The following is a 17562-nucleotide window of genomic DNA, read 5'->3' on the forward strand; positions in this document are numbered from 1 at the left end:
TAATTAAATCATGTTTTTTTTCTATCGAGATAAGACCTATCTTCTAGCGTAGAACTAGAGTTACGCCATTTTATAATAATTATACATTTAATAAATTATTAAATACAAATCCTAGTGGAAAAATAAATTATTAGCGTATTCCTCGTTTCAATTAAAATCTAGAGAACAAATAAAATTATAGGGTCAGAAAATTGAAATGTTGTCAATTTGAACGGTAAAATAAAAAATACAAAAAACAATTATCTTAGGGTACCTCTAAAATATAAAGAAGAACAATAAAACTGCAATAACAAACAACAAATAAGAAAGACTGATGTGTAACAAACCTCGTGCGGATCGATCTCGTAGAGGGACAGGTTGCCATCGTACATGTCGGACGGGCAAGGCGAACCCATGGGGCTTTCGCACACGGACCTGAAAATATAACTTTCACGTTATCACCGCTTATATACGATATAATAGTTTAACCTTTTAACCGGTTACAATTTCTCATCTAGCGTGATCGTGTCGCCGCCGGTACGAAGTTTTGTCTTAGTTACCAGACTGCGACGAAATGAGCTGGATAATGTGTCTTATTTTTTATATTTTTTTGATAAAAATGTTTACATGACATTACAGTTGAACCAATGCGTCACGAAACTTAGACTAACAGCAATAATAATTATATGACATACAAAACAAAAGAACTGAAATGGAAGTGGGCTGGACATACTATTAGAGGAGGAGATGAATGGAGTACAATTGTAACACCATGGCATCCTAGAGGACATAAAAGAAACAGAGGTAGGCAATCTAAAAGATGGTCCGATGAAATAGAAGACATGGCTGGAAGGACTAAAACATGGACCAGATTAGTGCAAAATGAGGAAGAGTGGAGAAGATTGAGGGAGGCCTTTGCCCAGAGGCACACAGAATCGGTTATCGTAGATTAAGGAAAACTATAGACACAGTATAAAAATGTATTCCTGATAGCCTCATGTCTATAAATAAATAAATAAAAGTGAGGTGACTAGAAATAAAGTACAGAAAAACTCTGTCTCCGGCGAGTTTCGAACTAGCGACTCCGAAATACCAGCCCACCGCTCTACCCACTAAGCTACCGAGACATACCGTTTGACAGCGAATATTTTCACCATATCCTCATATATATTGTGGTATCATGCGCAGACGTTTCTGCTAAATATAAAAATTATGACTGAGGTGTCTCTGGGAACTAGCAGTCTTTACTGCTCCACCACGCATGAAAACCAGAATGATTACAACTATTGAGCGTCAAAGAGATTTGATGTTTGAACTCACAACCTCAAGTGGTGTGTATCCATTTAAGGCTTAGATAAAACCACTATCCATCTATAATGCAATCGGGCCATAAACTAAAAAGTTTAAAACGGCGGCCTAATTTCAAATATGCTCTCAATTAAACTCAATTCCCTCGTCTCCAATGATCAAGATCATTGATCATCATGTGGATGTAGGTCGCCTTGTGCAGTCCCATTTTTTCTTTTTACTTTAGTCTCACTTCTGGGCTTCTTCACTACCCATTCGTAGATTGGTATTGGTATTGGTATTCGCGGGCTTGGTTTCCGCAACTCGACGTCGTAATAGGGTTTTTTCCAATTTTTTGAAACGCTTGTATTACGTTCTATATTAACTAAAGGTTGCCCTAAAATTCAACTTTTATACTAAAAACGGCTTTAAATATGTTAAATTAACAAAATATATTTTGACAGATGATTTCGCACCCAAAACGCTCTTTGAAAATTGTGTGACGTCATAGATTACGGTTTGACACATACACATGTAGAAGATACGAACTGTCAACTGACATTTGTCACTTGTTGTTTATCGCCTAACTGTCAACAGTGTCAATCCGAGAGTTGTGACGTCATCAGAATCTTCAATGACTTTTCGAGTTTGGTCACGTGACATGTGCCAAAAGATATTTTAAATTCAATATTTACAAAAATATGGTCTTTACAGGTCCCCTAAAAGTAGTTTAACTTTTTGACCGCCAAAGACGTCATATGACGCGCGCGGCTACAGCCCAATATCAACCTTCATGCGTACCGACAAGGTTCACGATTACGCGTCGCGTGCTATAGGCGTGGCGTTCAAAAGGTTAACATGTTCTTATAATCCAAAAGAATTTATTGGGATACAATTCTGCCCTAAGATTTGTAGATGGAAACAACCCTATTCGCGCCTATTTTGCGTGATGATGGGTTGTCGGCACTACTCTTGCCAACCCAACTCTACCAAGAAGCCTAGCAGACCCTTGATATTGCCGACGACTTCTGGGAGAGACCGAGGCCGAGGTATTGTGCCCGGTATTCTGCCACCCCTGGGCATTCAAGAATGACGTGGGCGGCTGTCTCCTCTGCCTCCATGCACGCCCTGCAGAGGGGGCTATCTGTAAAACGTAGGGTTAGTAGGTGTTTGTTTAGTGGGGCGTGGCCGGTTATGGCCCCAGTCAAAAGCTGGAGCTGTGGCCTCTTCAGCAGTCTCAGCCTCCTCGACAAACCGGGGTCGATTGTCGGGAGGGCCTCCTTCGCCTGCCTGCACGTGCCTAGGTTAGACCAGTACTGTTGGTGTTTTACCTTGGTGTTGTGTCTCAGCATGTTCCGGAGCCAGGCATAAGGCAGAAGGCAGGGAGGGAACGATGCAGCCATTCGTAGATCTTATATCTTTGCAATAAAAGCCACCACACACTATCGTCTTTTGAGCGTCGGCGTCTAGCCAGCGCCTTGGAAAATGGCGTCGCTACGCAGTTGCGTCAACGTTGCGTCGAGCAGCAGCCATAGAGTTGTCTATGTCTAGACCTGACTATGGTACTTACACGTTGGTAGACACCGTCTCGGCTGAAGTGAGCGCCAGCACGCCATGTTTCCGACTGAACAGTAATGGCTGCCCGTTACACAGAGTAGCACCGAGGATTCTGTCTCCCTCTGAAGCTACATCTATGTATTCCACTTTGTCGTTCGCCACTGTGCCTAAAAGAAAAAAAAATAAGTAAGTAAGTTTTGGCGGTCTTCTAGCCTTTTCGGTAGTGACCCTGGCTACGAAGCGGATCCCGTGTTTATAACAAATATTTATTCCTGAGTTATAAATAATAATACATAAATAAATATTATAGGACATTATTATACAAATTGACTAAGGCCCACAGTTATTCGCTTATTGAGCTTAAGGCTTCTGTTCAGGGTACTTAGACAACAATATATATAATATATAAATATTTATAAATACTTAAATACATAAAAAACCCCCAGAGAATGTGTGTGTGTGTGTGTGCGCGCGCGTGCGTGTGTGCGTGCGTGCGTGCGTGAGCGCGCGTGTGTGTGTGTGTGTGTGTGTGTGTGTGTGTGTGTGTGTGTGTGTGTGTGTGGGGGTGTGTGTGGGTGTGTGTGTGTGTGGGTGGGTGTGTGTGTGAGTGAGTGTGCGCGCGCGTGTGCGTGTATGTGTGCGTTGTGTGCGTTGTGTGTGTGTGTGTGTGTGTGTGTGTGCGTTGTGTGTGTGTGTGTGTGTGCGTTGTGTGTGTGTGTGCGTTGTGTGTGAGTGGGTGTGTGTCGTGTGTTTTATAAATGGACAAAACATAAGTGCAGGACATTGATGTGCACGTATCAGCTTTGGCAGGGTCTTGTACACTGACATACTATGTACTCACTGACTATAGCCACATATGTGCTGGTGTACAGGGCGGCGGCGGAGGGCAGCGGCAGCAGGCGCGGAGCGATGTCTGGCGACAGAGTGCATCCGCGGAGAGGTATGAGGGAGGTGACTCGGGGGTTGGCTGGGTCTTCCACGGACATGTGCGCTGAAATTAAATATATTATATTTTATATTTTATATATTTTAGGTCTAGGAAGTATTAATTACAACTAGGGAACATTTCAAATTATTGAGTCGAAATATAGAGGCTGTTCACGTGTAGTTGAGGTGGTGTGTGTGTACGTTACCAATGGCATGTCTGGTGTCGGAGCGCGCCACGTTGACGCACGCGATGAGCAGCGCGAGCGATTGCGGCCCGCCCGCTCGCACGTCCAGACACATCACTTGGAGGCTGTTCACGTCGCCTGTGGAGAATATTCATTTTACTACACTTAAGTCGACCGGGATATAAACCGTGATTACCTTTTATATTGTTTTTAAGTCTATTAACCGTGAATCATTCAAAACTGACATGAATTTTAGTTTTAATTTGCTATAAGATCAGCAGGGCTCGATTTTTAGTACGGATGACGTAAAAATGCCGTCGTTTTTCACAGAGGATGCTGATTAATCTGTTGTAAATGAAGTAAGTTTTACGAAACTTGTTAGCGGAAATTTGTAACAATGTTGTTGTAAAGAAATAGCAGCACCACCAGCACCAGCGCCACGTAGCCCGGCTGCTCGCCCGCAAGTAATGACGTCACCTTGAGCCCTGTGCGCGTCGGTGAGCGCGCGGCGCAGGTTGTGCTCGTGCAGCTCGGCGCCGCGCCACAGCTGCAGCACGGCGCCGCCGCCGCCGCCCACCAGCGCCACGTGGCCCGGCTGCTCGCCCGCAAGTAATGACGTCACCTTGAGCCCTGTGCGCGTCGGTGAGCGCGCGGCGCAGGTTGTGCTCGTGCAGCTCGGCGCCGCGCCACAGCTGCAGCACGGCGCCGCCGCCGCCGCCCACCAGCGCCACGTGGCCCGGCTGCTCGCCCGCAAGTAATGACGTCACCTTGAGCCCTGTGCGCGTCGGTGAGCGCGCGGCGCAGGTTGTGCTCGTGCAGCTCGGCGCCGCGCCACAGCTGCAGCACGGCGCCGCCGCCGCCGCCCACCAGCGCCACGTGGCCCGGCTGCTCGCCCGCAAGTAATGACGTCACCTTGAGCCCTGTGCGCGTCGGTGAGCGCGCGGCGCAGGTTGTGCTCGTGCAGCTCGGCGCCGCGCCACAGCTGCAGCACGGCGCCGCCGCCGCCGCCCACCAGCGCCACGTGGCCCGGCTGCTCGCCCGCAAGTAATGACGTCACCTTGAGCCCTGTGCGCGTCGGTGAGCGCGCGGCGCAGGTTGTGCTCGTGCAGCTCGGCGCCGCGCCACAGCTGCAGCACGGCGCCGCCGCCGCCGCCCACCAGCGCCACGTGGCCCGGCTGCTCGCCCGCAAGTAATGACGTCACCTTGAGCCCTGTGCGCGTCGGTGAGCGCGCGGCGCAGGTTGTGCTCGTGCAGCTCGGCGCCGCGCCACAGCTGCAGCACGGCGCCGCCGCCGCCGCCCACCAGCGCCACGTGGCCCGGCTGCTCGCCCGCAAGTAATGACGTCACCTTGAGCCCTGTGCGCGTCGGTGAGCGCGCGGCGCAGGTTGTGCTCGTGCAGCTCGGCGCCGCGCCACAGCTGCAGCACGGCGCCGCCGCCGCCGCCCACCAGCGCCACGTGGCCCGGCTGCTCGCCCGCAAGTAATGACGTCACCTTGAGCCCTGTGCGCGTCGGTGAGCGCGCGGCGCAGGTTGTGCTCGTGCAGCTCGGCGCCGCGCCACAGCTGCAGCACGGCGCCGCCGCCGCCGCCCACCAGCGCCACGTGGCCCGGCTGCTCGCCCGCAAGTAATGACGTCACCTTGAGCCCTGTGCGCGTCGGTGAGCGCGCGGCGCAGGTTGTGCTCGTGCAGCTCGGCGCCGCGCCACAGCTGCAGCACGGCGCCGCCGCCGCCGCCCACCAGCGCCACGTGGCCCGGCTGCTCGCCCGCAAGTAATGACGTCACCTTGAGCCCTGTGCGCGTCGGTGAGCGCGCGGCGCAGGTTGTGCTCGTGCAGCTCGGCGCCGCGCCACAGCTGCAGCACGGCGCCGCCGCCGCCGCCCACCAGCGCCACGTGGCCCGGCTGCTCGCCCGCAAGTAATGACGTCACCTTGAGCCCTGTGCGCGTCGGTGAGCGCGCGGCGCAGGTTGTGCTCGTGCAGCTCGGCGCCGCGCCACAGCTGCAGCACGGCGCCGCCGCCGCCGCCCACCAGCGCCACGTGGCCCGGCTGCTCGCCCGCAAGTAATGACGTCACCTTGAGCCCTGTGCGCGTCGGTGAGCGCGCGGCGCAGGTTGTGCTCGTGCAGCTCGGCGCCGCGCCACAGCTGCAGCACGGCGCCGCCGCCGCCGCCCACCAGCGCCACGTGGCCCGGCTGCTCGCCCGCAAGTAATGACGTCACCTTGAGCCCTGTGCGCGTCGGTGAGCGCGCGGCGCAGGTTGTGCTCGTGCAGCTCGGCGCCGCGCCACAGCTGCAGCACGGCGCCGCCGCCGCCGCCCACCAGCGCCACGTGGCCCGGCTGCTCGCCCGCAAGTAATGACGTCACCTTGAGCCCTGTGCGCGTCGGTGAGCGCGCGGCGCAGGTTGTGCTCGTGCAGCTCGGCGCCGCGCCACAGCTGCAGCACGGCGCCGCCGCCGCCGCCCACCAGCGCCACGTAGCCCGGCTGCTCGCCCGCGCACATGGGGCCGTCGAGCAGGATCACCACGCCGACCAGTTTCTGGACGAGACGGTACATTTTAGGCTTTGGACTGACGCGAGCGGCGCACGGTGCTCATACATCGCGCTCGACCAAACGGCCTCAATTGCCGCTCGCCGCTGGCGTTTAGTCCGCGACTTTATAATTGAAGTGCGCAAATTATGTGACCTAAAGAGTGTTTGAGAAGACGACCGGTTTGGCCTAGTGACCCTGCCTACAAAGCTGATGGTCCCGGGTTCAAATCCTGGTAAGGGCATGTATTTGTGTGATGAGCATGGATATTTGTTCCTGAGTCATGGGTGTTTTCTATAATACATAGAAATTTAAGTATTTATAAATATTTATATATCGTTGTCTAAGTACCCTCAACACAAGCCTTATTAAGCTTACTGTGGGACTTAGTCAATTTGTGTAATAATGTCCTATAATATTTATTTATTTATTATTTATTGAAGCGAATGAAAGACAAAGGATAAGTACAATTTTATTGTCCAGACGGGATGATTGAATTGATCTAAAAAAAATACGTCTATCTCATGTAGCGTCCACATGTACATAATTTAATAATGTACACGGCGAGCCAATGTCTTTCAATTTCATTTTTGCGTCCATACCGCCTGATTAAATTGACAATTTAATCAGTTATCCCGTCTGGACCGACCTCAATAATACATAAATTGTTTAGAAAAAATTGTGCGGGAGATCGTCGACTTAGGCAAAAGCGAGAGGACTCCCGCTCTGAATCGTTTCTGGTGCAGAGGCTGTCCATAGCCATCCAGCGGGGTAATTCCGTGAGCATTATGGGCACTTTTGCACCAGAAGCAATAAGGAACGGGTATGACTTAGTTATTTAATGTAAGTAATTAATTATTGACTTTGTAAATTTGATTAAATACATTAAATAGGTAATATCCCTTAAATCTAATTTACTTCTTCATTGTGTACAATAAACTGTCAATCTTTTTGAAAATCCAGACCCTTTGGTAGGATAACTGGAGGGTCAGAACTTACAGTATCAGCGTTGGCAGGCATGGAGCCGAAGAACAGAAGGGACACGCGCCTGCCGATGCCGCCCAGCCACCCGGACGGTGGACGGAGCTGCCTGCATGTGACACCCGTCCGTTCCGCTGTACACAAAATAAAAGATTATGATTATACACTATACAGGCATAGTATATTATGCCTAGGGCCTACTTTACTACTCCTGCTACTTACTACTACTATACAACTACTACTTACTTATTACTACTTTACTTTTTTTAGGTAAAGTCGAAACAGCATTCTGAAGGTGATTGCGGACAGATTTAGCTGCCCCATAATGTGGCATTGGATGGAGCAGGTCAGATCTACTCTGACCTATGTCAAGCAAGTCTGACTGGCATAACCTTTGTAAATAATATAGTTTTTAAGTTAATTTTACTAATCATATATGGACCTTCTGGGTCTGAAATAAATATATATTTCATTTTTCATTCAAGTTGTATCATGGCAGAATGTTCGCGATCCCAGGACGCCTTCCAAAATGGAATTTAGTGGGTAGGGTGAGCCGGGAGGTGAGAGTCCCACGTTCCATTTGTGCCATCTTTCGTGAAACAACCAATACAGGTGCCCTAGTGCCAGGGGTGACAGCACTCACGCTCCGGCCGCAGCTGCAGCAGGCTGCAGGACGTGGTGGCCAGCAACAGAGCGGCCGCGGAGCCGGACGCCAGCAGCCGGCTGCACTCCTGGCCGGCCAGCTCGCAGCTGGTGTCCGCGTACAGCTCCTGGCCGACCGAGGGCCAGTAGCGGGCGACGCCTTCGGGCGACACGCCGATGCATGATGGCATCTGTGGGGGAAATGGAAATATCTAAATATGTACGGTAGTTTACATGTATATGATTCTACTGCACTTAACTAAATTAAATATGGCGTAATAGAATAACAGTGTCCATTGCTCACTTTTTTCTGCACAACACTTTTTTTAATTAAAATTTGAAAAAAATTGTTGTGTATAACTTTAAATTAAATTGCCCATTAACCTGCGCCCTATCCTCATAGAACACCTCGACCAGCTCCACCTTGTGCTGCAGATCGGCTGACACACTGACTGTGACTCCACCTGCAAGTGTCTTAGTCCACAGTACCTGCGCCCCATCCTCATAGAACACCTCGACCAGCTCTGCCTTGTGCTGCAGATCGGCTGACACACCGACTGTGACTCCACCTGCAAGTGTCTTAGTCCACAGTACCTGCGCCCCATCCTCATAGAACACCTCGACCAGCTCTGCCTTGTGCTGCAGATCGGTCTGCGGCAGCGTGAGCTCGCGCGCCGCGCCACCGTCCCTCGCCCACACCAGCAGCCTCCGTCCGAACACAAGCCAGCAGTAACCGTTGGCTGACAGACCGACTGTGACTTCACCGCTTGCTGCAAGTGAATTTTACTTAAAGCATGGGCAATGGCAATGAGGGAATGCAATCACAACTCAAACAATTGCCTTGTAAGGCCCAATACACTAAATTTTCCTATTTTTAACTTGAACCTTTCCCATCCTAATTTACTTGAATAGTAAATTAGGATGAATTTTGTTTACTATGAGGACACAAATTAAATTATTTTAATGAAAATATAACCTGTTCAATTCCAGCCTTGAACTCTAGAGGCTTTGGTCACTTTCTTTTGTATATGACATTTATTTCAATTTATGAATTTTGTTTGTTTGAGAGTTTGAAACAAAATAAATGGTAATTTATTTCGTTTAAGAAAGGTTCTAATTAGATTGAAACGGAGTGTACATTAGGCTTTATAAGGAAAAGTGAATTTGCTGTCCTAACCAAAAAAGGATTTTACACTTTAATTATAAAATATTAAAGTAAGTACACTCAGCAAAAAGACTCAAGTCAAGAAAAAGATATATAATAAAGATAATATATCTCTATAATATACTGTACATACTTCAATAAATTACTGCATAAAAAATTTACAATAATAAATTCAAAGATATTGATTTGTTTCTCGGACACAAACACTTATTCCAATCTAAAATAATAAAGGTTGTATCGGCTACTAGCTGTGGTAATCCGTAGAATACATTGTATCAGTGAACTTGCTATAGTATGAGAGTAAAGTTTACTGACCGTTTCTACTCCTGGTACTTTAATCAACTTATAACTAATTAAAATTATGTAAATAGATATGCACACACACACACACACTCACACCTATATATATGAAGACATAAATATCCCTATTGGTTCTAGACCTAGCTTACACAAAATATTGAAATATTGTTTTATAATATATGCCTACCTCAATATTCAATTCAATCATTAATCAGAATATAAAAAAGCTTCTTTATTGTATATAATTGATTAACTAATTGTGTCTCAGTAAGTGCTCAATCATGTTCATTAATGTATACCTACTATTCTGTAACTACCTTCTTAACTATTTACTACGATCACGATTTGACCTTGTGGATTACTGTAATTGGCTTTATATATTTAAAATTGCACATGTAATTATTATAAGCTGTTGTAATCCTAAATAAAAAAAAATTGGTTCCTGATCACGTATTAAAATTTTATCATGTATATGAAGACCAATTAGACTGTAACATATACTTTTAAACATAAATGTATACATTTATCTCTTTTTGGGAAAATATTCCGCAGTGGCAGATAATTTTAGCGAGTTGTTTCTGCCATTTTTGATACCGACTGTACGCGGAAGCCATAATAGGCCATGAATTAAACAACCCTGTTATACCAACGGCAAACCGATATGCTACCAATACATGACTAAGCGTAAACTTAGATATTTCCGATGTAAAGGCGTAAATTATTCCGATAAGTGACCAACCGATACTAACAGAGAATCTCATCGAATTATCTATTATTCTTGCCTTGAGAACGTTTATCTGTTGTGAATTGGATAAAGCCGTTTCGCATAGGTCGCTAAAATGTAGTAATACTAATAACCTAATAAATTATCAAATGACTTACCAAATGTAAGGGCCTCTGTCACTAACACGGGCAATGGATGTCCATATGTCTCCACTGTAGTCAAAGGAGTCTTGTAGATCACTTCTCCTGTCGGGGCTTCAATGGACTGCATAAACTTACTACAAAAAATCACAAATTATAACACGAATTTTAACTAAAAACTGAAAATAATAGGTTAGGTCACACCTTTGGGACTTTTTTGCAGAAGACAAGCCCGCTCGTCGGCCTGAAATTGATTGTCTGACTCTAGGTGAAAATGGGCTTCTAATTCCACTTGTATTTGGGAAATCCATAATGAAATAATTAAGCAAATAAAATTAAATTTGAAATCGATTTCGTTTATTGATTGGCGCGAACACAAACAGAAAAGAAAAGCAAAGAAAAAAAAAGTTGGTCTTAATGTTGCCAGATAACGAAATAGAAAAATATGGGAGTAGCTTTAAAAAACTAAAAATATGAAATCTTTAAAAACAACTGCGTTAAATTGTACAGTCAAGTCTGAAAACATCGACGCGATCGAAGTGCCAAAAATATGTATAAACGACTTTATATTATACCATATATTAGGCCCATATACATATTAGGGAAGTGTCAAAAATATGTATTTTTGGCACTTTGTCCGTATCGATATTTTGAGACGTGAGCATACATAACTTTGGTTAAGTTTAAAAAAATATTATTCTATTTTATATATTATTTCTAAACATATTTCCTTACCCCACAAGCGAGCTTTTTCAGTAGAATATAAGCGCGAAGAGTCGATCTGATTCAAATTTTGCATTTCACGCTTGTTTCTACTGACAAAGTCGGCTTGTTGCTATTTCTTAAGCTTTGAAACTTCAACTAATGAATGGTGTGCAACAAGTTGTAGTTTGCTGCAATAAACTGCTTGCGTATTTTATGTTACTACAATTATTTGGGCTGATTGGTGCCTTTTGACGAACTTTAAACATTTATCTATGGAGTACCAATTTCCTGTTTTTTCTTATTGCTGGCGACAAAATTAAAAACACGTTTTAACATTCTTGACAACGTACCAAAAACACCCTACGTAACTTGGTTGGGTTCATGTTACCCACCATAAAAACAGTGCGCAACAAAAAACGTCTACGTCACTTAGGACTTTTTCGAAATTTTTATATTATTGTAACTCTATGGGTGAAATCTTGAGTAATGCGGCCTGCGGGATACTTGGCCACACTGGTCAGTGCTGCCATACTAAAAACATGTTGACATTTTTGACAGGCAGCATTTTTAAACCGATATTTAAAAAATGACGAGTTAAACTAAAATCCGTTGAAGGTTTTTCTATTTTTTTCTCCTTTTATTCTCGCAAGCGGAATACGTAGATTGTAGATAATAAAATGTCATAATACAACTTTTACTGTGGGAATTGTGGGATCGTCGGAGCGACTTTCATATTGGGAAAAAAAACTTACCTAAAGTTTTCAAAGTGTAAATAACTGCCGAATATGTTACACCTCGTATTGTCCCATTTTACATATTAGGATATTTTCTAAAATTACCACGTAAAAATATACTAAAACGCTTAAATCTTTCGATTTAGAAATTAACTTGGTATGTATAGTTTGGCGAGAGAATCATGCTGTCTTTTTCTTATGCTAGTATTGTAACCCCAATAAGAGAGATGAGAATAGGTTTATTCTACAGTTGTTCTAAACTTGTTTGCTAGACTGTATATGTATTTCTTGCAAATATTTACAGTACCTACATACATACAGTACAAATATATGTAACATGCATAAGTATATATTTAAACATATAAGTACATTGACCAGTGCCGGATTAACCATTAAGCAAAATAAGCACTTGCTTAGGGCACCACGTCTAGGGGGGCACCAAAATCGTAGGAAAAAAAACGCACAGGCTGCATCAGCATCGCAGTCGTAGTGTAGTACTTATGTACACGAAACTTTTTGGTATGTGTCTACCCATCTAATAACGAAGGTTCGTAAGAGAGTGAGGACACGTAAGCACATCTCCAACCTTACGCGGAGGCCCTCAAAGCTCATGGTCAAAAAATCTTACCGTCGGGCTTGTGGCCAACTGATTTTCTCGACGTAGATTACCGATTTTGTAGCGAATTTTGCTCTCTTGCACACCAGATGTGTCGGCCAGGCCGAGTTTCTGCAGAGCCGTGATCCTGCGACCTAATTGTCAAAGTGTTATAAAGGGCCCCGCGAAGGCCGAAAACTAAAAGTATCTTATCAAGCTGCGCTTTCGAGGTAAGCCAAAGGCTGAGCAGTAGGAGAACCGTGATTACATAGGTTCGATTTCAAGCCACTCTTTTGCAGTTCGGCGTTAAGTCTTATGCGACGCTAGGCCTTCTACTTTATGCAAACTGCCTCACTTTCACTTGGCTATGGATCCAAATCCAAGTCCTCTCTCGCAGCTGGGCCTTCTGCTTTGCTCACACCTCGCCGTTGGTTGTATTGTATGATAACGCGCCGCGATCGGACGCTCCGGACCTCCAGCCATTCTTACCTCGTCATTGGTCAAATTCAAGCCTGGCCAGCTCGACCTTTGGCCTATCCGTCAGCGCCGAGTGAACGCTCCGCGCGTTTAGCCTTATGGAAAGCTCATCCTTTGCTTTTAAAAACACTGATTTAAAGTTTCATGATTTAGGCCGATCAAATTAGATCGAAAAATAATAATAAATAATAATTAATTCCCAGCAAGCTGGAAATTGTTTTAATACTTTCATTTGGTCTTAAATGGGAGTAATACCTTTTGGGATCCTTAGGATATATTTTTTTCCTTTGGATTGCCAAACCATAGCACTTGGTGGATCAGACACTGGTAAGGCGTTTTCGGATCTTTTTTTTTACAATTTACTACGAATACATATTAAGGTATCTTCAATCAATCAATAAATTTTATTGCAAGAACATAGTTAAATTACATTTCAGATCCTCAGATATCAATTTTAGTCATAATTAGAACAATTTTTCCAACGGACGTACCGTTTTCGATTTACAAGAAAAAAACTGAAAAAGAGGAAACATTTACCAGCACACCTCCTGGGATGGAGCAAACTCGGATTATACGCATTTTTAGGACCAAATTCGAAAAAATCTAATTTTATTGGCCTAGGTAATTGTGATACATTATTATTTAAGAAAACGGGACTTAATCGCGTTTGATTAAGTTCCAAAATTACCTCCAACGTCAAGATAATGATGTCGACTTTACCCAGTCTTCTCCGAGACCATGGGGACAACGCCGTCCTTGAAACGTCAGGTCAGGTCAATAATTTGCTATTTAAGACATGGCTAAGCCCGTACTGAAGGCCTGCCTTTGCCCTCACATGAATGAGCTTCGCAGGAAAGCTCTAGCTATAGAGATTGCAAAACCCTGTACGGAGTACGGCCTGTCTTACGTCTTCGCTTACACTTCGATATTGGTTGGCTTGGTTTACGGCCTTATGCGAAACACGGTCTTCGAATTTGCTTACACTTGACCTTACCTACTGTTACATTACTGCTGCAGTACTGTCAATTTCCGTGATAAAATGATGTGACGGATTGAAAGTCTATTCTCAGCAGTAATGCGGCAATAAACGTCACTCAATTTACTAAGAAAGTTCAATGTAATCTTGATGAGGGGGCACCATGGTTTAGAAATGCTTAGGGCATCAAAATATCTTAATCCGGCACTGACATTGACTAGTGCTGCACTGGTCGTTTATTAGTGTAGGTTTTAAGGTTCTGACGGAAGATCAGCGCTGTGGTCTCCGCAGCATTTATGCTGAGTCAGCGCCTATTCTTTACCACAACACATGACCCTCTACTAATATCTCTATGTCTATTAATCTAAAAATAAGACACGTAATACATTTGATTATTGACGTAATTATTGATATTAGTGTCAAATTGTATGTTACTTTTTCTTTTGTCTCTTGTCAATTTTCTTTTTCTCTTGTTATTTGTTTGTGTCACAAAGAATGTAAGTTGTGATTGAATAAAGATTTTATCTATCTATCTATCTATTTCGTGTACTAAATTTGGCAGACAACTACACAGGGCCTACCGCGAACCACGTTCGACTTGTTGCCTCTCTGTCACACTTATGTATGAATTTACGAGTACAAAAGTAGGCCTCCAGCTGTTTGATGTATAATAGGATTAGTAGGTACCCCAGACGCAGGAAATAATGACAACAAAATGCACAATTTTTATAATTTATTTCACATATCTCCGGAACCGGCATAATAATAATAGTGTAAAAGAAACAAGGTACGAATTGATTCAATACATAATAAGACACAGGGTTGGTTGGAGTCATCTAATATAAACATTAGTCATATTTGATCTGATATTAACACTTCCATGCGAATAAAAAAAACTAGATTATTTTCATAATAAATCACGGACATCTTTATAATAACAATACAGGTAAACAGGCATACGACCCGCATGACGGTAAGCACTTTAAACTCAAGAATTATATTATTTTATTAAGAAACATTGAAAGTTATCAATTTTACTAATCTAGAATGGCAACACTGCCAACACTAGTGAAAAAGAAACTAATGACACGCGCTTCACCAATGAGAGCTCTTTATACCAGTTTTTTTTTTACTTGTATAGTATTGACATGTTATTAAAGGTTAGCTTTGACTTTGACAAATCGTGGATGACATGAACTATACATTGAAACATGTATTTTACAAAGTATGGCCTTATTTTATACCTTTGAACGCCACGCCTATTGTGCGCGGCGTGTCATTGTGAATGCATGTCAATGCATGAAGGTTGATATTGGGCTGGAGCCGCACGCGTCAGTCTTGCGGAAAAAGTTAAAAAAAAAACTCGGACAAGCATTAACCGTAAAAAACCTAATGCGTCCCATAGCTACCAGACGGGCGCCATGGCCGCAGTGAGATGTATGCGAGTCATATGTTTTATTAAATAAAGTCTTTGAGTTGCTGGAAGTGTAAAACGAGATCAAATACAATTCAAGACTTAACATCTACATCTGGCACATCTCCATATTTTGTACAACTATCACATGCGGGACACCATTCTCGAAAACTTATCTAAATATAACTATATCGCTCTCTTTCTAACTTCTAGAGTAAGAGATGCATGGACAAGGTGACAAAAAAGGCCCTTCGAGCGCCGCTTTAAACCAATTTGAACTTTATGTTATAGCTTTAAAGTAGTTATTCCAAGTCGACTGGCGGTCGAGGGGTTGACGTGTATAGACGACAAATTGCCAAGTTTTATGTCGTGTATACATGACAAAAGCGAATCACCGGGATATAGGGGTTATGTACAGTCGTTAGAAATGTCTACACAGGTGAGATCAAGTATTAAATGGCCTATTAACAAGTGTGTAGATATTATGACCTCTACGCCCGTAGATTTTGACATTGACTGTATTATATAAGCCTGGTTGGTATAGTGAATTTTGGTCAAGGTAGAAAAATTTACCTGCCGTCTACCAAGCTGTCAAAAAAGCACCCAAGCTGCTCAGGCCGGATTTTACCGGCCAATTGCTTGTTGCTTTTGTCACCCGCTCCCCACCCGCGCGGGCCACCACAGATTTTTTTTACGACTGATTTTCTATGCACCCGAGCAGCTTTGTTTTGATTTTAGCAAAACTGGTTTTCGACTGGGGTTAAAATGGGCGGAGATCTCCGTACGTAACAAATCCAGGGCACAAAAGACTGGACGGAGATCTCCGGCCGGGATAAATAGAGGAGTGCTTTTTTCTCGAAACCTTGACGAATGTATAAGGATTTTTTTCGGCCGGAGATATCCGTTCTGTGTAGACGACAGGTTAATGAGGTTTTTTTTTTTCGAATTTAAACTGTCGTGCGTGAGTCATACTAAAATTAAGCTAATATTACGATTTAACTCACGTATTTTTTAGTCATTTGCGCGACATGTGTCGGAAAGCCTTCTAAGAATCTAGGTCTCCATCTTTAAGCTATAATAGAGCATGAGTATCGTTCACGATAGATGCGCGCCGCGTACTGCCGCTCGCCGCGCAGCGCGCTCAGTGCGCGATGAGATAACCGGTTGGTCTTTCGACCGATGGAGACCTAGGCTCTCCAAAACATGTTACGCGATTGACTTAAAAAATACGGTTAAACCGTAAATTAGTTAAAGGATTATTTGTTCATCTGTCAAGAATACCAACCATGACATAATATGGCTTAAAACTCGATATAATTTATGTTATATTTATTGTATGTTGGTAACAGTTTACGAGGTATTTAATATTAAACTACTGCAATTAACCAACATCCATATAAGTTTCTATATGTACATAAATATATATAGTATTGCCAGTGATACGGCATAGCTATGAATACTGATCATATATTAATATATTTATTGTGCATACATTTGTTATTGTTTCTATATCCATTAATCTTTAAAATATTGTAATTTCTGATAAAAATATATAAAATTTGTTATGTTTTATGATATTTATAAATTTACAACAGAATCTGATCACACAACCAGGCATTTTGATATTTATAATTTCAGACAACAAAATATACATATAGGTACAGTCAATGAATTTGAATTCTGTACCATTTCGTACCCCCCATACCTCAAGTTTTCATACAATGTATGCCCCTCTGCGGTGTCTACCCCCCCCAACCTCCGGCGATATCAACTTGTCCCCCCCCCCCCCCTAGTGACTAGCTGACTACCAGACTATTGTCACTGTGACAAGGTACGTAATGGTACTGAACTGACATTAAACTTCCTGACCGTATACAGTGTGTCCCTAGCCGTTGGACAAAGCCGAAATGTACATATGCATTAGGGTATTTAGAACCAGTGTACAAAGTATCATAATAACCGGTGTAGTGGTGTCGAAGAAATTAACAAATTACCAATTTTTACTTTGGAGCAGCCTGTATGTGTTAGTAGCTCCTAAGGTAATATCCTCAAAGAATAGTATGGAACCTTCTTCAACCTTTTTGATTATCTTTTTTAATAAGCTTCTGACTTTTGAAAAATGTCATCATTATCAAACATTTCGAACAAATTGTCAAAAATACTGCCAATGGTTAACACAGTCTGTTTCTTTTTATTGTCGATTATTGCAAATAACTTATGTTCAAAAAAAATATTTTTTTATCTTTAGT

The 17562-nt window shown here is 43.7% G+C and overlaps 1 protein-coding gene across 1 annotated transcript in view; it reads right to left on the bottom strand.

The window, feature by feature from the left end:
• Nucleotides 1-11826, bottom strand: part of LOC133528521 (uncharacterized) — a 32821-nt gene extending 20995 nt beyond the window's left edge. The window contains exons 1-16 of the mRNA XM_061865908.1: nucleotides 10617-11826; nucleotides 10431-10549; nucleotides 8678-8853; nucleotides 8085-8274; nucleotides 7460-7575; nucleotides 6151-6469; nucleotides 5863-6015; nucleotides 5573-5725; nucleotides 5283-5435; nucleotides 4993-5145; nucleotides 4717-4855; nucleotides 4413-4678; nucleotides 3957-4073; nucleotides 3665-3814; nucleotides 2837-2990; nucleotides 327-414 (exon numbers count right to left, since the gene is read on the bottom strand). Coding sequence (XP_061721892.1) covers nucleotides 327-414; nucleotides 2837-2990; nucleotides 3665-3814; nucleotides 3957-4073; nucleotides 4413-4678; nucleotides 4717-4855; nucleotides 4993-5145; nucleotides 5283-5435; nucleotides 5573-5725; nucleotides 5863-6015; nucleotides 6151-6469; nucleotides 7460-7575; nucleotides 8085-8274; nucleotides 8678-8853; nucleotides 10431-10549; nucleotides 10617-10723 — 2553 coding nt within the window. The 5' untranslated portion in view covers nucleotides 10724-11826. The remainder of the gene's footprint in view (nucleotides 1-326; nucleotides 415-2836; nucleotides 2991-3664; nucleotides 3815-3956; nucleotides 4074-4412; nucleotides 4679-4716; nucleotides 4856-4992; nucleotides 5146-5282; nucleotides 5436-5572; nucleotides 5726-5862; nucleotides 6016-6150; nucleotides 6470-7459; nucleotides 7576-8084; nucleotides 8275-8677; nucleotides 8854-10430; nucleotides 10550-10616) is intronic.
• Between the last annotated feature and the right edge of the window lie 5736 nt (nucleotides 11827-17562).

The sequence above is a fragment of the Cydia pomonella genome, chromosome 19 (assembly GCF_033807575.1).
Source record: "Cydia pomonella isolate Wapato2018A chromosome 19, ilCydPomo1, whole genome shotgun sequence".
Classification (NCBI taxonomy): Eukaryota; Metazoa; Arthropoda; class Insecta; order Lepidoptera; family Tortricidae; genus Cydia; species Cydia pomonella.